Raw genomic sequence first — 20,301 nt, forward strand, 5'->3', positions numbered from 1 at the left:
AGAGAATCTTTCTTTCTTTCTCTCTCCTGCTGTTGGTCGGCCTCTCCTTTCTATGCACCCCCCTCCATTCGCATAGTGCAGCGCCAGCCCTTTTCTGAGTCACGGCGGTGTCTAACCAAACCCACCTTGCTGGCTGCTCTATTTTTTTACTCATCCACTCTGCCTCAGAAAACCCTGTCATGACTTATGAATGAATAGTACACCCCTGACACCTAATACCCCCATTGGATAATTTAGCCACCCAAGGAAACATCACGTTCGTTTAACACGTCTTCCACTTGAGAGTGTTACTATTCACTCTCTGCAGCAGATTGTACTTTTCACGACAAACGCTGATTTTCACCTGGACACATCCTTTATGATCATCAAAGGTAGGAAAAACAAACAACAAAGTCAATGTCAGTGGCTGTGCGTTTCAGAAGTGAGCGCCTGTAAGGTAGCATCGTATTAAAACTGTTTTTGCATCATGTTCCTGGGGAAGCTACAGTTAAATCTGTAAATTCCTATTACAAATAATTACGCTTGCCTGACGTTCAAAGCAAAAACTACCCTTTCTAAGTATTAGTGTTTTCCGCGTTTGTAACCCGTACGTTATGTATACCTCAGATAAAATGACTTGTTTAAACTGTTTTTAAGTCCTTTTTATTTGTGTTTATTTTCCGTTTACTTTTTGGAGTCAGACTACCTGCTGTTTTATTGGTTTAAAATACCTTTGTTACGACGTTTTCCAACATAAATTAGAAGCCTACCATAGACTACATTTTAACGACGTATTCATTAAAAAGTATTGATATAGTAGTGCCTGGCGGCTATGGTTTAACTGTTTGTTGTATGTGAACAAAGTTGTGAGAAGTACTTTTCCGGTCACTTTCTGTTTAAGACCGGGGACCAAGTAACCAACATTTTTGTCACACTAGTGAAGCATGCGTTTGTGATGTATTTTCAAACTCGTGGTGCTGTCAGTACGTGTTTGCAGCCACCGGTGTATTTTTAAAATACCCTGTTCTCATCTAAAGCTTTTTGTTTCCTTGGTGTTCTGAGGTATCACTTTCACAGCCTTGTTGCTCAGCCCCACTAATTGTACGTTATGTGGCTTGTGTCAGAACAAACGGTTTGTGTAGACGGTATGGCGATTGGAATCGGAGCGGCCGTGCTGCTGCCGTTGCCTTTCATGCATAGATTTCAGTAATTATACACACAGGAGAGAAGTTTGCCCCTAACTTCGACTGGCAGGCAGGTCTGCCTATTAGGCAGATAATAAAACACCTCTCTGCGAAAACCCGCCTCCTCAGTTACATCACAAAGGAAACACGCCTTCTAAGGGCAAAAGCTGCCTGTTTCCACGCCCTCACATTCAAACTGAAAACTGCGCGCCAAGGTTTTGCAGCAGAACAGATTTGGAATGAAAAAGGTAGGATGTTTTATTCATCTTCTCAAAATACACCGTTTTTAGCAGAACGTATGCACACAAAGGCATTAAAATATGTTGAGTTACGCCTTAAATATGAATATGAATATCTTCTTCTGTTAAGTTGTATTATATGGAACGTTTCTGGATCTCATCACTTGAAGACTCTCTGCGCAAGGAGTCTGACGCACGTGTGCAGAGAACGGTACATATTGTAAAACGAGATTCAAGAGAGGATTTTATGCAAAATCACTTGACATGTCTTAAGGAGAATGGAACTGGCACATTTGTAGCTATCAAAAAAAGAGGGGAAAATCACTTTCAGTGGCAATGTGAAAGGTCCAATAAACCAAAAGGTAAATCCTCAGGAGCACCTTCAATAACTCGTGCCAATAGATGTGGAGCGTACGTTTCTTTTACATTTGTGAGCAACAATTCTACACATGGGCGCAACTCAGTATGGTTTTGCATTTTATGCTGTGCTAGTGAAGAGCAACCAAGGCCGAGGAATACCTGTAGCATTTTTTATTGTGAGTGAGGAATCCAGTGACGACATCTTGTCACTGTCTGAAAAAAGTTCAGGAAGCTGTTGGAGAGTTTCAGCCAAGATATGTTTTAAAATTCATAGTTGAAGTTTATGTATGAAATGCAAAGGATAAACAGATTAAGATGAGTAATTTACATGGCAATGGTATTTCATGATTGCATAATTTACAGCTTATACTGTAGAATGTTTCGGGTGGTAATGTGTCGTTTGATATAAAAATTATTATGAACATAAAATGTGATATTTGAAACAACATAATGCCAATATAGGGTTTAATTTAAAACCGAGTTTAATCTGGTTTATATAGTTATCTTATTATGTAGAATTTTGTTTAAAAAAAAAAATAAAAAAAATTAGCAGCCCATCCAGTAAAAAGTATGGCAGCAATCAACCACTCCTCCCATCTCACGCTTCCCGATTTGGCAGCCTTGTAGCGGTACAATCAGCTTTGTATGCAGCTCTCTTAATTTACAAAGTGATAGACAGATTAAGTACTACTTCCTTTTTATATTTCCCTTTGCAGATGTGTCATGGTAGATAGGGACATGAAAGAAATCAATGCAGTACACACAGTGTTTCCTTATGCAAAGGTGTTGCTGTGCTGGTTCCATGTACTTCAGGTAAAAAACCAAAACCACTTTCGGTTAGGGGTCATTCCGGGTTGATTGCAGTGTAGCAATGACTTTGGTCCATACCAAGTGGACTAAAATGCAGTCTAGCAAATGCTGCAAATTAGACCCGATTGCACCGTACCAAAACCAAATAGTTAATCATGTGAATTGGTTCAGCTGATGTGAACATGCAGAACACGTTAGACCGTCCATGTGGACCAATATCAGAAGCAATGCAGAAGATAAGTCACATCAAACTTTTAACAGTTTAAAAACCCTTCAGTAGAATAAATGTCATCTAAAAGAGTTCCAAAATTTTCCATAGAGGAAAAGATGTATTTAGTACACCTAATTAAAAACTACATTAACAAAGCTTACAGCACCAGCAAAGAAAACGAGAATGTTGTATTACGTAAAATGGCATTGAAAAATATTGAACAGAATTTCAATGCTAACCTTTTGGGGCGGCCGCAAATTTTTCAGAATAGAGGTGTACAGTACTAACTGTAGTCCAAGCACATGGACTAAACCTCCTCATTCCACTAGTTCAGGGGTGGCCAACCCTGGTACTGGAGAGCCACAATCCTGCAGGTTTTATAGGTCTCTCTAAATCATCAAACACTAATCAACTGGCACCCATGGGAATTTTGACCAATTAAGACCAATTAATAATGTCAATTAAGTTATCAAGGGCTCGGTTAAAACAAAAACCAGAAGACCCTGTGGCTCTCAAGGACCAGGGTTAGCCAGTCCTGCACTAGTTAGATGAATCAAGTGGACTAACTGGTACAGTGCAATCGACCCTCAATGACTAATTACTTAAATATATGTACAGATAACCTACTGATTTCAATTGCACTTAGTATAAAAGTACTTGAGAGTGGGTATTTATATCCATAATGTAGAATTCACATACAAGGTCTTAAAGCCTTATATCAGGGGTAGGCGACCCTGGTCCTGGAGTGCCACAATCCTGCAGAGTTTGTAGGTATCTCTTAATCATCAATTATTAAATCCCTGGAACAAATGGTAATTCTGATAAATTAAGCTAATCATTGAGTCAATGAATTTATTAAGGGTCTTGGGGTAAACAAAAAACTGAAGTGTTTGTGGCAATGGTTCCCAACCCTGGTCCTGGAGGACCACCTACCCTGCTGGTTTTTGTTCCAACGAGCTCTCAATTACTTAATTGAGCCCTTAATTTAAGTAATAGTTTAAACTGGACTTTTTAAATCATGTAACTTATAAAAAGTTGGAGAATTCAAGTTCCTTATACAATTTTACACCTAACTTGGAACCCCAACTGTTTAAAAGAATTAAAAGGCTCTAATTAGGCAAATTATTAGTTCGATTAAGTAATTGCAAGCTCGGTTGGAACAAAAACCAGCAGGTTAGGGGGTCCTCCAGGACCAGGGTTGGGAATCACTGGTCTGTGGCACTCCAGGACCAGGGGTGTCTACCCCTGCCTTATATATTCAGAAAAATATCTGCCTCCTCCCAGACCAGCTTTTGGCAAAATGACAGAATGCAACTTGTGTGTATTATAAAATAAAAAAAAAAGATTTTATGGTAGAAATGTGGTATCTCCTAAGTCTGAAGGTTACAGGAAGGGAATTGAATGACAATCTGATTGATAAAAAATGAAAACATTGTTCCTTAATGTGAGCTAACAAAAGTGATACAAAGTAGCAGAGTCAGAAAACTGTTCATTCCAATTGCATTTTACATGTGTCTTCATACTTAGATTTGATTATACTTGATTTATTATAATGATCATTTTTGTTATGTAATTTACACAATCCATGATACATAGCAAATTCAAAACTAATTAAAAAACTAATATACAATAAGTTTTAAAAAATCAGTGTACAATAGTTACAATTTTGAAAGCAAACAAAAAACAGACCATGTGCTATAGTACTTTTTAACACAGACTTAGACAGTGATAATTATCAACGTTTAGTTTTTAGTTTTTTTAAAGGCGGTACACAGATGGATTGTCCGACGTGATGGAGGATGCAGTCAGAATCTGTCTGCAAAAAATGAAGTGATTAGGTCTATGATTGCCTTAAAACAATGCAGTACAGTAAGTTTATTTTTCTTTCTTTCTTCCACGTTAGCAAATGTCATAAGGTGCTGATCTTTATTGATGAGTTCAAAGTTTGTTTTTTAATTTCCTTCTCACCACAATAATGACATACTGTTGCTCATTCATGGATAATCCATTTACCATAATTATACTACTCATCTTTTTAATAGAATTTGTATATTGACAAACGTGTATTTTTTGAAAAAAAATTATTTGGTATGCATGTCTTTCTGTTAACATTTTTTATATTTATTTTCATTCATTTTAGGCTGCCGAGTTTGAAAAGATGTCAAAGGAAGTGATTGTCAAAACAGACAGAGAAACTGGCAGTTCAGTAATTTCACAGTATCTATCTACAGGACCATTGGTTTCGAAATGCAGACATGTGGGCCAATTTTGGACGGAGAGTTTACCACCAAGACAGTGAAACGAACAACCTTGTTGAGAGGTATGCATTATGTAAAAATAGTGATTAAAACAAAAACATAAGTTGCAGCACTATAGGCAAGAGACAGACTTGTCTCGAATCCTGCCTATGCCATTGCCAGCTTTGGCCAGGAGTTCTGAGAGGGTGGCGCACAATTGACCTGGCGCCTGCAGGTTCAGGGCATTGGCATTTCTAGCTGCATCGACTCCTCCAAACGATGTGTTCGCTAGGGGGTGGGAGCTCTGGGCTTGTAGTGCGAAAAATAGCATATGGCTTTGACAGTGCTCGTATCGGAGGGCGCATGCTTTGTCTCATCCCTCCTGAGGAGGCGGGGAGTTGTTGCGGTCAGCCAAGTTGAATTGCTGATAAAGGGAAAAAAATTGATGATACTAAATAAAAAAAATAAAAAAAGTTGCTTTTGCTTTTCTTTTTTTCCCATAGATTTTTTTCAGCATGAAGTATCAGTTTCTTCATGGCTATGCAAACAGACGAGTTGATGAACTACTTCTACTACTTAATACCAAGGTGGTCACTTACTAGAGGTTTGTGTAACATTTCCAATACTAGCATTTTTATGTGGTCTAGTGTTGCAAATGAGTGTTGGATTTCAAAAAATAAATACATTATACTTTATATTTGTAATTTTCTAGAACATAAAGTTGTTGTGTACATTTATTTCAGTATCTGTACAAATAAGGAGATAGTGTACCACAGGTAAATGCATTTTTATCATGTATATAATTTACACAACCCATAACTTTTTTTAGCATGTGAATAATAGAATAATGCTCTACTAATTGTATTCTGTCTTGTATATGGTGCAGGTATCTGGAAGGTCTTCATGGTGCTCAGAGGATTTCTGATTCCAAAACACAGGATACTGCAGAATCTGCATTACGTACGAAGAACAAAGGCCTTCAAAATAATTTTGTTTACAAATCAGGTGGCCATTGCACAGTGCCTTCAGAAGCAGATAAAGCAAAATGTTATGCTGTGGATTTAATTAGCATGAAATGTGAATGCGCCGTTTCTGAAAGGGGTAATTTGTGCAAGCATATTGAGTTTGCAAAAATGATGTGCAAAGAACAGGGGATTGATATTGATGGAATTCGAAAAGAATTAGCCAGTTCACTAACTGAACAGCATTGCTATGAGTGGGATGGAAAACATTTAATTGTACATTGTGCTGGTAGTTTTGGAGTAGTACATGTGCAAAACCAACAGTGTACCTGTCTTGCCAATAGTCTTGGAGAAATATGTGTCTGTCTAAGACTTTCTGAGTTAATTGGTACACAGAACCCTAACCAAGAGGTAACAGACTGCTTTGTGAATACCACAGCAAATTGTCAATCACACAATAAACAGTTGTGTGTAAAGAAGATGATTTCAGACTTAAAGGAGTGGTGTGACAGCAGTGATTATAAGGAATCTCCAGAGTTGAATGCTGTAGTAAAACGTGCACACCAACTAGCATTTGGACAGTATAGCATGGCCAGCAATAAAATAAAAATTATAAGGCTGCATGCTTACAGAAAACGCATTGAAAGAGCAAGAAGCCATGCTATAGACATGCATTCATATCAGCTCAAAGAACCCCTTAATCGAGCTTTATATACCCATAGACTTGATTCCAAATTCAAAGTCTGTTCCTTTAGAAAAAGAATAATTGGTAGCAGAGCAAAGAATCAGATACTAAAATCGAGCTGAACGTGTGCTGTTATGAGCCCACGCCTTTATTTTTGAATTACAGAATGCACACAAAACTGGACAAAGTATAGAGGTTAATTACAACTGTTAAGGACCTCAAAGGTCTCTTCAAGTAAGAGTGAAATAGCTATTTATATGTATAGTGGCAGCATGTTATCAAAAATAAAATATATGTTGCATAGTTCTAATTGCTGATGATTGTATTCTGGCCAAGTTGGTCGATATTTGATATGGTATGTCTCCCTTTTCTCTCTTAATCAGATTACTTAAATAACACTTAAATGTGCATTATTGTAACACTTTGTAAAGAAGTTGTAAAAATATGATTTGTAGTAAATAGAAAGTGCAATCTTTAAGTAGCGAGTGGTGTAAAAGCAAATTGTTAACATAAAAATCTAAGCCTGAACTGAATTTCTTTCAAAGGGGGAACATGTCAGGGGGTCATTAGAGCTGAGAAGTGGGGAGGAGGGTTCTTCTGTACAGCACTTTTTTCCACAATTGGGTCCAGTACTTTGTATTGCTCTGTATCAGTCTGTTGAAGCATGTATGTGCAGTTTTACATTTTAATACTGCTAATATTTAAATCATAAACAAATAAAACAAGAAACTATAAATATGAGATGTTGTACAGTACCTTTATTTATGTATGTTTATGGTACATTTTTAAATATATATTTAAGAGGTTGTATAGAAAAGAAAATGCCTTACATAAAATGCTATTTTAGGTTTTCTTTGCTTAGAAATGTTCTTAATGTTTTGAACAAGCCCTTTTTTAAAATAATGAACATATATGCAAAGGATGCCTTATTTTCAGTGTCATCTAAAACTACACATTCTGCAGTTTTTCTATCTGGGAATCGGCACATTTTTGAAGTACAGAACTGTAAACATCAAGCATTTGAAAGCCCAGTCGATGAGTAGCCATGTCAAAGTCCGTAGCACTTTCTTTAATTTGGTCTGTTGTATTCTTGATGCCATCGAGAAATAAAAAAAAAAATATATATATATATATATATATATATTTTTTTTTTTTTAAATAATGAATAATACAATTAGTACTGCAATACTCAATAAACCAGGCATGTGGTTTTATGTAAGCTGCTTTTAGCCTCAGACACTGATTTTACCCAATATTTAATGAGGATTGTTTTTAGCTCCTAACATTTTATCTTGTAATGGTATGTAAATAAAAACAAAAAAATATTGAGATGCCCAGCGGAAAAAATCACCCTGAGAAAATCTGCAAGTCTATTTAGAAGTTTTAAAGTGTACCTTTACACTTTAAAAATAATAATTTGTGGCTCACAAGTGGCATAGCGGGTAAAGGCAGAGTGCAAATCCTGCCTTCTATATTTAATATGATATAATTGTGCTTCCACAAAATGAGTGCCATTCATAAAAAACTGGAGAGGTAAAATATATAGTTTAATTAAGTCTTCTGTTGACTTTATTTTTACAATTTCGCACATTTGATTGCAATCATATCTTTCTCTGGTTGACCCCTCTTTCTAACTTTATTGTTTTGTACATAGGAAATATTTTGGTCTGATTTTACTTTTTCTATATTTCATATTCATCGTGTATTTTTTGTTACAGATTTGATGTAATTTAACGTTTTGGTTACAGTACACCTGCGTTTTTCATCACTAGTGTAAAACAGTAAAGAAACATACTTAAATTCATGAAGCTTTCCAATGGCAACATCTTTGGTTGTGATCGAGCCCTCCAAAACTGCGATCCTGTCAAAAGGAATCATCCTTACTGCCAACTTGCCGATGCCCACACCTAAATCGCAGGCTTCTCCTGAAGACAGAAAAGTGTTACTATTATTGTAACAATCAACTTTTAACGTACAATAAGACTGACATTACATTTTCTATATTCACAAATAATGGATTTATTTAATGATAAATATAATGTTTACTGTTTGCATGTTACATTTGACTTAAGCTGGTGCCTGAATGCAAGACAACTTAGAATGGAAACATATAATTAGATTGTTAGGTTTTAAAAACAAGGCTACCCACACTACACTGTTAAGATAAGGTATTTTGAAGCTGTTGAATGCAGTGGTCTGTATATTGTACCATGTGTTATACTACTAATTGATATGTTTTAGTGTGTTGACATTGCACTGGACATTTACTAATGTACCCTCAGTCAGTTTGGAACACAGGGAAGTTACAGTGGTTGTTGGGCCAGGACTAATGCCAAATGTCTCTTCAATCTTCTTTTTAAGCTCACTCTTTTTATTTTTATCTACCCTTAGATATGCAACCAGGGAATTGGCTGACACATTCTCAGGTGGACCTATCCTTTTCCTGATCTCCTCTGCTGTCACACTGTATCTTTGGGGGAAAGGTATAAGAATAATAAGATACAAAATATGGCCAACATTGCAAAATTGATACACAAATGTAAATTTAATGAAACCATAAAAAAGGTATTTACTTAATTCAGAATTAATTTAATTCTGCATTAAGCCTTTGGAATGAACTTGAGAATACTTAAATTATGGAATGTTCCAATATCACATTAATCTGTTTATTTATGTTATATTACCTTTTCTTTCTCTTGTTGAAAGAAAGAGGGAGAAGGCTCTCGACTTCAGCAAATACTTGTGGTGTAGCCATGCTGTCGGGTATTACAGCTGGGCGAGGCACAGCCAGTGATACAGGTGGATGCTGAAGTGACACAGCGACTGTGCTGGAGGAAGGCGGGCATGCCTGTGGCAGTGGGGAAGCAGTGTCGCTTTCTGAACAAGCAGCAGGGGTTGCTGATGTAGCATGAGCTTTTTCTGCATGATTTTTCACTGAAGGAAAAAAATACAACACCTTACTTGTAAATAACACTACGTTTCTTGTTTTAAGAGCAACTATCGTAGGTTGTAGAAAATGTTGGTATATGGTCTAATGTGTTGTTATATGGTCTCATGTGTTGGTATATGGCCTAATGTGTTAGTCCAACTGCATCAGTAAAGTATCTGATTTTTTCTCTTTCATTGTTAACATCCTGACACAGATCCTAATGTGTTGGTATGACTCTCAATAAAGTATCTGATATTTTCACTTTCATTGTTAACATCCTTTCTAACAACTTATAACACTTTAAAATGTATGCGCCAAAGTGCTGTCCATGAGCAGCAATCCTGAAGACATTATTGTGGAGTGTACATTTTAAAGTGTTATAAGTTGTTAGAAAAAAAAAAAATCAGATACTTTACTGATAGTCATACACATTAGGCCATATAACATTTTCTACAAACTACGATAGTGGCTCTATACATAAACTATTCAGTAATTTTATAAAATATAATTATTTATTCACAAACAATAATTCATACTTACCAGTGACCGAAGTACACTTCCTACGCTTTCTGGGAGGCATTTCTCTGAGAAACAAATATCAGAATGAAATTATGATAATGGAAAGCTACAGCATTTTTTTTTTTTCAATCACAATTTTTTTTAATCAGCCTGCCAGCCATATGCCCCTTATAAACCAGCCTGCCAGGCATGTGCCCATTATAAACCAGCCTGCCAGGCATGTGCCCATTATAAACCAGCCTGCCAGGCATGTGCCCAATATAAACCAGCCTGCCAGGCACGTGCACATTATAAACCAGCCTGCCAGGCACGTGCACATTATAAACCAGCCTGCCAGGCACATACCCATTATAAACCAGCCTGACAGGCACGTACCCATTATAAACCAGCCTGCCAGGCACGTGCACATTATAAACCAGCCTGCCAGGCACGTGCACATTATAAACCAGCCTGCCAGGCACATACCCATTATAAACCAGCCTGACAGGCACGTACCCATTATAAACCAGCCTGCCAGGCACATACCCATTATAAACCAGCCTGCCAGGCATGTGACCATTATAAACCAGCCTGCCAGGCAGGTGCCCATTATAAACCAGCCTGCCAGACACGTGCCCATTATAAACCAGCCTGCCAGACACGTGCCCATTATAAACCAGCCTTCCAGGCATGTGCCCAGTATAAACCAGCCTTCCAGGCATGTGCCCAATATAAACCAGCCTGCCAGGCATGTGCCCAATATAAACCAGCCTTCCAGGCATGTGCCCAATATAAACCAGCCTTCCAGGCATGTGCCCAATATAAACCAGCCTTCCAGGCATGTGCCCAATATAAACCATCCTTCCAGGCATGTGCCCATTATAAAACCAGCCTGCCAGGCATGTGCCCATTATAAACCAGCCTGCCAGGCATGTGCCCATTATAAACCAGCCTGCCAGGAATGTGCCCATTATAAACCAGCCTGCCAGGCATGTGCCCATTATAAACCAGCCTGCCAGGCATGTGCCCATTATAAACCAGCCTGCCAGGCATGTGCCTATAATAAACCAGCCTGCCAGGCATGTGCCCATTATAAACACCCAATGTAAACCTGCCTTCCAGGCCTCTGTGTTTTAACTAGGGGCAGCAGTGTGAAGTAGTGGTTAGGGCTCTGGACTCTTGACTGGAGGGTTGTGGGTTCAATCCCCAGTGGGGGACACTGCTGTTTTACCCTTGAGCAAGGTACTTTACCTAGATTGCTCCAGTAAAAAAACAAAAACAACTATATAAATGGGTAATTGTATGTAAAAATAATGTGATATCTTGTAACAATTGTAAGTCGCCCTGGATAAGGGCGTCTGCTAAGAAATAATAATAACTACAGTAGTCTTACCAGCTGGTAAATTAATAATTTAGTTTAGAGTAACCAACCTTGTTATTCTGTTACCAATATTTACTTAAGACATAGGACATTAGCATAACTTCAGCTGACATGCCTGGTAAGTTTATTATATTTTGTATTATCATTTTTAACAGCAAATCAATTATAAATTATGTGTAACTGAATGTTGTGGATCACTGTGAACAACTTGCACACACAGTACAGCATAAATACTATGCTGCACATAAAGTGAATAATTAAAATATACGTTTGAACAACAAAACAAGACAAAGGTAGAGATTAAGCATCAATAAAATTTGAAATGATAGCTACACTTAAAAAAAAAACGTTATATAATACAACTTAACAGAAGAAGATATTCATATTCATATTTAAGGCGTAACTCAACATTTTTTAATGCCTTTGTGTGCATACGTTCTGCTAAAAACTGTGCATTTTGAGAAGATGAATAAAACATCCTACCTTTTTCATTCCAAATCTGTTCTGCTGCAAAACCTTGGCGCGCAGTTTTCAGTTTGAATGTGAGGGCGTGGAAACAGGCAGCTTTTGCCCTTAGAAAGCGTGTTTCCTTTGTGATGTAACTGAGGAGGCGGGTTTTCGCAGAGAGGAGTTTTATTATCTGCCTAATAGGCAGACCTGCCTGCCAGTCGAAGTTCGGGGCAAACTTCTCCCCTGTGAAACACCACCCACTCCGGCCATCTTTGTGACACGTGGTGTCCTGCGTGGGATCTACAGCGCCTCCAGGACTCAGGAACCGCATTTTTGGATTAAAAAAAAATATATATTATTTTCTGTTGAGCACTACTGACACCGTTGAAACGGTGAGTCTTAGGTCGCCTGCGGATACATTAGTCCAATCAATGCGTCTGAACCTGGGGTGTAATCCCAAAGTAACTGCTCACTGTTAACACGTTTGAAGACGTTAATTCACGTTTTAAGTAATACAGTGTCCCCTTCAGACATGTTAAAGGAGAGATTCGGAAATAACATTCAAAACTGTGCGCGAGTAAATACCATCCTAACTCCTAACATCCAAAAAAAAAAGAAAAAAAAAATAACATTTTATGCCCCTGTAGCTGCGATATGGAGTCTTTCCATCCACCTCCGTTTGCTTCAACCGGAGGCGCATGCAATTTATATATATATATATATATATATATATATATATGCATACCCCGGTAGCTAAATGCTTAGTTACGGCTCTGGGCAAAACCAAAGCCCATGGCCAGTATACAATATTTTTCTGTATGCATTCTTTTCTGTTGAGCACTACTGACACCGTTGAAACGGTGAGTCTTAGGTCGCCTGCGGATACATTAGTCCAATCAATGCGTCCGGACCTAGGGTGTAATCCCAAGGTAACTGCTCACTGTTGACAGGTTTGAAGACGTTAATTCACGTTTTAAGTAATACAGTGTCCCCTTCAGACATGTTAAAGGAGAGATTCGGAAATAACATTCAAAACTATGCGCGAGTAAATACCATCATAACTCCTAACATCCCAAAAAAAAAAAAAAGAAAAAAAAAAAACATTTTATGCCCCTGTAGCTGCGATATGGAGTCTTGCATGCCCATGTAGCTGCGATATGGAGTCTTTCCATCCACCTCCGTTTGCTTCAACCGGAGGCGCATGCAATTTATATATATATATTTGCATGCCCCGGTAGCTAAATGCTTAGTTACGGCTCTGGGCAAAACCAAAGCCCATGGCCAGTATACAATATTTTTCTGTATGCATTCTTTTCTGTTGAGCACTACTGACACCGTTGAAACGGTGAGTCTTAGTTCGCCTGCGGATACATTAGTCCAATCAATGCGTCTGAACCTGGTGTGTAATACCAAGGTAACGGCTGACTGTTAACAAGTTTGAAGACATTAATTCACGTTTTATGTAATACAGTGTCCCCTTCAGACATGTTAAAGGAGAGATTCGGAAAAAAAACATTCAAAACTATGCGCGAGTAAATACCATCCTAACTCCTAACATCCAAAAAAAAAAAAAAGAAAAAAAAATAACATTTTATGCCCCGGTAGCCGCGATATGGATTCTTGCATGCCCCTGTAGCTGCGATATGGAGTCTTTCCATCCAACTCCGTTTGCTTCAACCGGAGGCGCATGCAATTTATATATATACATATATATTTATATTTGCATGCCCCGGTAGCTAAATGCTTAGTTACGGCTCTGGGCAAAACCAAAGCCCATGGCCAGTATACAATATTTTTCTGTATGCATTCTTTTCTGTTGAGCATTACTGACACCGTTGAACCGGTGAGTCTTAGGTCAGCTGCGGATACATTAGTCCAATCAAAGCGTCTGAACCTGGGGTGTAATCCAAAGGTAACTGCTCACTGTTAACAGGTTTGAAGACGTTAATTCACGTTTTAAGTAATACAGTGTCCCCTTCAGACATGTTAAAGGAGAGATTCGGAAATAACATTCAAAACTATGCGCGAGTAAATACCATCCTAACTCTTAACATCCAAAAAAAAAGAAAAAAAGAAAAAACAATAACATTTTATGCCCCTGTAGCTGCGATATGGATTCTTGCATGCCCCTGTACCCAGTGGCGACGCATAGGGGGGGCACGCCTGGTCACGTGCCCCCCCAGATTTCTGCCAGGCAGTGGCTTAGCCACTGTGTTAGGATCGTTCACACTGAAACATGTGTAAGAAATTCCAATATTGTTATATTTTTCGCTTCCCATTATAGCGGGGCGGACGTGGCATGGGCGGCGCTGATTTTTCTTTTCGCTCACGGAAAGAACTTTTTATTTACCGCGTTGCTATCAACCAATGAGAATATATAAGCAAGCTGTACTTGCTCAACCCCAAACACAGATGCATGAAACATATAGGCTATGATTACTGTATATGCTATGTAGCCTAGCTACTACACATATAGATGTGGTAGAGGACATCTACTATGTAATGAGTAGCCTATGTATTTACATAGAATGCACTCGCCTCATGACATATCTTTTTGCCAGCTGACCTCTCCAGCAGCCAGCCTACTAATAAGATTATCATTTTTCATGGATTGTGCAGCCAGCTTCATCAAGGGACGGTAACCAAGTCCATCCAGGTCTTGGAGATGGAGTGGTGGTAAATGTACAACCTGTTATTAATTGAATAACTAAAGAAATAAATCAGAATGAAAACAGTTCTGGACGCTGCTGAGAGAAAACCGGCAAAACTGTTTCAATTCCTGAGTTCGGTTACCTACTTGTTTTCATTCTGATTATTTGTTTAGGCTACAACGTGTCCGTCAGCGAATGTCAGTGCAGTGTGATACCAAAAAAAAATGAGTGGTTGGATTTGCTGTCAATCAACCCAAGTTTTTTGTTGGATCAGCTGTTTGTACATTTTTTTTGTGTTTAAAGGCGCTGTAGTTATACAATGTAGTTAATGCAACTGTGTGCACAAGTCCCTCCTCCTCCGAACCTCCAGAAGATTAGGTACCATCGGCAGTCCTGCGTCAGTCAAAGAGTAATTACATTAGTCAGGATTTGTGAAATTAAATAAAATGGGTTGCTTTGCTTTGAACACCAAATGTGAAATAAACAACCATAAGTACGAATGAAATTATATATAGTTACTTATTATCATAATGTGAATTTGAAATCTGATGCGCATGTTAAAAGTTCAAGTCCTTTGCTTCGTATTTCCTTTTTTGTTTTTAAACGTAAGTGTTCTGAACTGAATCTCTCTTTTTAACTATTTTGCACAACAGTGTATTTGGTTATTGGATCTTCTTTTTTTTTAAAAAAGTTCTTTATTTTTCGACAATAAAACGTCAATGCACTAATAAGAAATCAGGTTGCCAATTTCACCACTGTGACTATTCACCTTAAAAAAGTTACCATTGCCACCCTCTCCCGAAAAAAAATCCTGTCTACGCCACTGTTGCCAGGGTTTATTATTTAAAAATGCGCAGTTTATTTCAAACTTTCAAAACATAATAACATAACAAAGAGTGTCTAAGACCCTTCACCGTTATATTTGTTCTCGTGTGAGACTTTCACTTTTTCAGTCAGCGAAAATATGTGCTAAAACGGAGTGAATTTGAGCCCTGTTAAAATGGCAAAAAGAAAGCTACGTTTGGAGTTTTTCTACAAAAAAAAAGCTAAACCTCCAACGCCAGAGACATCAACAGAAACCGAACCTGACTCTTCTGTAGTTCAGAATGTTACGAACAGCACAAGAGTGTGACGATCCTTCCATTTCAAACGCTCAGGTTAGTGCAGGTGTAGATGTCTGTCGATAAGAGACTCTTGCCTGTAAAGTGTTGTTTGCAGCTCTCTTGATTGTGACAATCTGGCGTAGAACTGTTTGTGATGAAATATCTGGTAATCTTAGAAAGCTAGCTTAATGTTTACATAAAAATGGTTAAATTCGGGCATCGGGTTTGAGCATTTTTTTTTTTTGGGGGGGGGGGGGGGGGGTGGTGATGGGGGTGCTGTGCCCCACCAGTTTTTCAAGCCATGAGTCGCCAATGGGCGGGGTTAACCAAATAATTTAAAGTGGGTGGGGCTAACCACATCATTTCATAAACCTTACTTGTTGTGCACTTCCATTTACTATATCGGTATCAGGGATATTATTTAAATAGTTCACACTTGGGTAAGAAAAGAATAGTATTATTATTTGTTTATTTTAGCAGACGCCTTTATCCAAGGCGACTTACAGAGACTAGGGTGTGTGAACTATGCATCAGCTGCAGAGTCACTTACAATTACGTCTCACCCAAAAGACAGAGCACAAGGAGGTTAAGTGACTTGCTCAGGATCACACAATGAGTCAGTGGCTGAGGTGGGATTTGAACCGGGAACCTGGTTACAAGCCCTGTTCTTTAACCACTGGACCACACAGCCTAATACAACATTTATATAAAATATATTAAAATATCATGATATAACAAGATTTGTTTAAATGATTATCCAGATACAGTATAATATACATAAGAAATTGAAATTGACTTTCAGCACACACAAAAAAAAAGAAAGTAAAACATCTTTGGTGATCTGGGAGAGGAGAGTGCTGCAAGTTCCTTATTATTTCAGTGTTTCAGCCACACCTAATAAGATTGCATGAATGGCATTAACACATGCTCACAGTCCCTACACTGGGTAGAATGGAATTGCTCTTCCTGTGAAATGAGAAAACGTTTTTCACAGTAATCATTACCCAACATCCTTTGAAGACCTGCAGCAACATATAGGCAAGGTTGATAAGGACTTCAGTTAAAATTCTGGTCTACCTGGATTAGTTTCTTGTGGTTTTACCCTAGAAGATAAATATCTAGAATATGGGAATATTGCCTGCAAGTGAGTAAAATGTTTTTCTTTCTTACGTTAGAAGTTGTTTCACCTTGAATGGAACTACCATATATCTGCAGAAATTAACTTTCAATGGATACTATGTCTCAAGTTAGAAATACGAGTTTCATTAGAGTTAATTTTGTTCAGTTTAAATAATAAGTAATGCAAATAAATACATAGTTTTAAGAATACAATTTTATCTATTTCTACCAACCTTCATTGTTTTGTCTGTTTCAGACCCCTCTACATAGGGGCAGGAATAGCCACAGTCAGTGTGACCACAAGCAGGCAGACAAGCAGCAGTGACCTCATCTTCAGAGCTCAACACTGAACCACAAGCATGTTGCAGGATGTTATATAGCAGTTTAGCTTAGGGCTCCTCTCAATTTCAAAAACCTCACAAAACAGCAAGAGAATGATATAGCAGTTTGGTGTACTGTAAAGCCTATAAAGTGAGATTTGGAGTGAAGATCTTTTACGAATGTTGAAGTATTGATGGATTAAATAATACTTAATATTTATGTAACTTCTGGACTTACAGAGACTAGGGTGAGTGAACTATGCATCAGCTGCATAATGGATTTAATTATGAGTTTTTGCCACTGAACAACACAAAAAAGTCCATAATGTCAAAGTGAAAAATAAAATCTACAAATTGTTCTAAATTAATTACAAATACAAAACAGAAAATAATTGATTGCATAAGTATTCACCCCCTTGAGTCAATATTTGGTAGAGGCACCTTTGGCAGCAATTACAGCCACGAGTCTATTTGTATAAGTCTCTACCAGCTTTGCACATCTGGACACTGCAATTTTTGCATCTTCACGAGCTTTCCAGGCCCTGACGCAGAGAAGCATCCCCATAGCATGATGCTGCCACCACCATGCTTCACGGTAGGGATGGTGTTCTCAGGATGATGTGCGGTGTTAGGCTTGCGCCAAACATAGCGCTTAGCGTTGTGGCCAAAAAGCTCTATTTTGGTCTCATCACACCATAGAATCTTCTTCCACTTGGTCTCAGAGTCTCCCACATGCCTTCTGGCAAACTCTAGCCGAGATTTGATGCAAGTTTTTTTCAACAATGGCTTTCTTTTTGCCACTCTCCCATAAAGGCCAGTTTTGTAAAGCACCCGGGCTATTGTTGCCGTATGCACAGTGTCTCCCAGCTCAGCCGTGGAAGACTGTAACTCCTTTAGAGTTGCCATAGGCCTCTTGGTGGCCTCCCTGGCTAGTGCCCTTCTCGCCCGGATACTCAGTTTTTGAGGACAGCCTTTTCTAGACGGATTCACAGTTGTGCCATATTCTCTCCATTTCTTAATAATGGACTTTACTGTGCTCCGGGGGATATTCAATGCCTTGGAAATGTTCTTATATCCTACCCGATTGGTGCGTTTGAAGAACCTTATTCCGGATTTGCTTTGAATGTTCCTTCATCTTCATGATGTAGTTTTTGTTAGGAAATGTACTAACCAACTGTGGGACCTCCCAGAGACAGGTGTATTTAACCTGAAATCATGTGAAACACCTTAATTGCACACAGGTGGACACCATTCAACTAATTATGTGACTTCTAAAGACAATTGGTTGCACCAGAGCTTATTTAGGTGTGTCATAGCAAAGGGAGTGAATACTTATGCAATCAATTATTTTCAGTTTTATATTTGTAATTAATTTAGAACAATTTGTAGATTTTATTTTTCACTTTTCACTTTTTGTGTTGATCAGTAGCAAAAACTCCTAATTAAATCCATTTTGATTCCATTTGTAACACAATAAAATGTGGAAAAGTCCAAGGGGGGTGAATACTTTTGAGTGTCACTGTGTGTGTGTATATATATATATATATATATATATATATATATATATATATATATATATATATATATAATGATAAGTCAGTCCGTCCTATAACCTCCAGATGTCCACATGACCAAATACAAATTCCCCATAAACTGATCTAAAGAATAAATAAGTTATTAACACATTAACTATTGGCTAATGAGTAATTATAGCTATAGAAATTGAGGCAATCAAGGCTTTTGGTTTTAGAAAAAGAAAAAAAACATGACTGTGCCAGATTACAAAATGTACATCAGTACCCATTTGCAGTCATGCACTGTGACGACAATATATTTTTCATAATCTGCCATTTATCTTTAGAACATTATAGAAAGGCTTTAGTAGACAGACATTTGAAATTACTGAAAAAAGAGATCTTAAAGTTGCAACCCTTAGCATATAGATGAATCATTTCCCTGATGTTAAAAACCAAATTGCAACCAGAGATATATTTTTTTAAAATATTGCTCGAGCAGGAATATGTATTTTAAAGATCCTCAAGGAGGCTAGTAATCCAAGATTCAGGGCCACACTGTAAATGGCACTGCCTATATCTTGAAGAAATACTTAAATAAAAATATTATAATAGAAATCCCAAATCCAAGAAAGAAGATAACCACTCTAATTTTTTTAAGCCTTTAAGAAATTGGATTTAAAGCTTGATTAGTCATTAGCCTTTTCTGTGTGTTAATTCATCATGTCAAAATTGGTAATGTTTAATTATTGTTAATTACACATATTAGGTGTACTCCACTGACATTGTGTGGTTGTAGGACTAATTTACAGGTCAGAAAACCTTTAAAAGATTGCATGAAATTCTCAAGGACTTATTCAAGTGTTAAAGCTTTGTGAACACAACAAAACAGCTGTCAAAAGCATTCTGTCTTAAAAAGACATAAATCCATTAAAATGAACACCCTCCCACCAACCCACATCCTTCACACACATGCATATACACAAACACACACAAGAAGAATACCAATTTCAAAAGATACCAAAATAAACTCAAGAACAAAGTGTTTTTTATTTTTGTTCTTTATTAAAATGTCTTCATCTAGACAATGTGGGGAAGCTATAAAAAAAGGCCAACAAGATGCTCGGATATATTGTGATAAGTGTTGAATTTAAATCAAGGGAAGTAATGTTAAAACTTTACAATGCATTAGTAAGACCTCATCTAGAATATTGTGTTCAGTTCTGGTCACCTCGTTACAAAAAGGATATTGCTGCTCAAGAAAGAGTGCAAAGAAGAGCGACCAGAATTATCCCGGGTTTAAAAAGGCATGTCATATGCAGACAGGCTAAAAGAATTGAATCTATTCAGTCTCGAACAAAGAAGACTACGCGGTGATCTGATTCAAGCATTCAAAATGCTAAAAGGTATTGACAATGTCGACCCAGGGGACTTTTTCGACAAGGACCAGGAGTCACAAATGGAGATTAGATAAAGGGGCATTCAGAACAGAAAATAGGAGGCACTTTTCTACACAGAGAATTGTGAGGGTCTGGAACCCGCTCCCCAGTAATGTTGTTGAAGCCGACACCCTGGGATCCTTCAAGAAGCTGCTTGATGAGATTCTGGGATCAATAAGCTACTAACAACCAAAAGAGCAAGATGGGCCGAATGGCCTCCTCTCGTTTGT

The 20,301-nt window shown here is 37.8% G+C and overlaps 1 protein-coding gene and 1 long non-coding RNA gene across 6 annotated transcripts; one reads left to right on the forward strand and one right to left on the reverse strand.

Moving 5' to 3' along the window:
- The first annotated feature begins 393 nt into the window (after nucleotides 1–393).
- LOC117415098 (uncharacterized) lies at nucleotides 394–7,408 on the forward strand. 3 transcript variants are annotated; one of them, XR_009309057.1, is made up of 6 exons: nucleotides 394–1,764; nucleotides 4,548–4,652; nucleotides 4,924–5,103; nucleotides 5,524–5,624; nucleotides 5,764–5,796; nucleotides 5,907–7,408. XR_009309057.1 is itself a non-coding variant. In XM_059002197.1 (3 exons), exons 2-3 carry the CDS (start codon nucleotides 5,555–5,557, stop codon nucleotides 6,787–6,789), a joined length of 1,125 nt encoding a protein of 374 aa, XP_058858180.1. In that variant the 5' UTR covers nucleotides 5,020–5,103; nucleotides 5,524–5,554; the 3' UTR covers nucleotides 6,790–7,408. The 3 variants fall into 3 exon arrangements, 1 of the variants encoding a protein (XP_058858180.1); XR_009309056.1 differs by lacking the exon at nucleotides 5,764–5,796 and having other exon boundaries at nucleotides 400–1,764; XM_059002197.1 differs by lacking the exons at nucleotides 394–1,764; nucleotides 4,548–4,652 and having other exon boundaries at nucleotides 5,020–5,103; nucleotides 5,524–5,796.
- On the reverse strand, nucleotides 4,487–12,052 carry LOC117408757 (uncharacterized). Of its 3 annotated transcripts, none has more exons than XR_004661122.2 (5): nucleotides 11,959–12,051; nucleotides 10,137–10,180; nucleotides 9,352–9,601; nucleotides 8,463–8,592; nucleotides 4,487–4,599 (listed from the first exon to the last, which is right to left on the reverse strand). It is a non-coding gene; the product is annotated as an uncharacterized LOC117408757 (long non-coding RNA). The 3 variants fall into 3 exon arrangements; XR_004661123.2 differs by lacking the exon at nucleotides 4,487–4,599 and adding an exon at nucleotides 5,097–5,444 and having other exon boundaries at nucleotides 11,959–12,052; XR_009309058.1 differs by lacking the exon at nucleotides 4,487–4,599 and having other exon boundaries at nucleotides 7,496–8,592.
- Nucleotides 12,053–20,301: the final 8,249 nt, after the last annotated feature.

Source organism: Acipenser ruthenus, chromosome 2, assembly GCF_902713425.1.
Source record: "Acipenser ruthenus chromosome 2, fAciRut3.2 maternal haplotype, whole genome shotgun sequence".
Lineage (NCBI taxonomy): Eukaryota > Metazoa > Chordata > Actinopteri > Acipenseriformes > Acipenseridae > Acipenser > Acipenser ruthenus.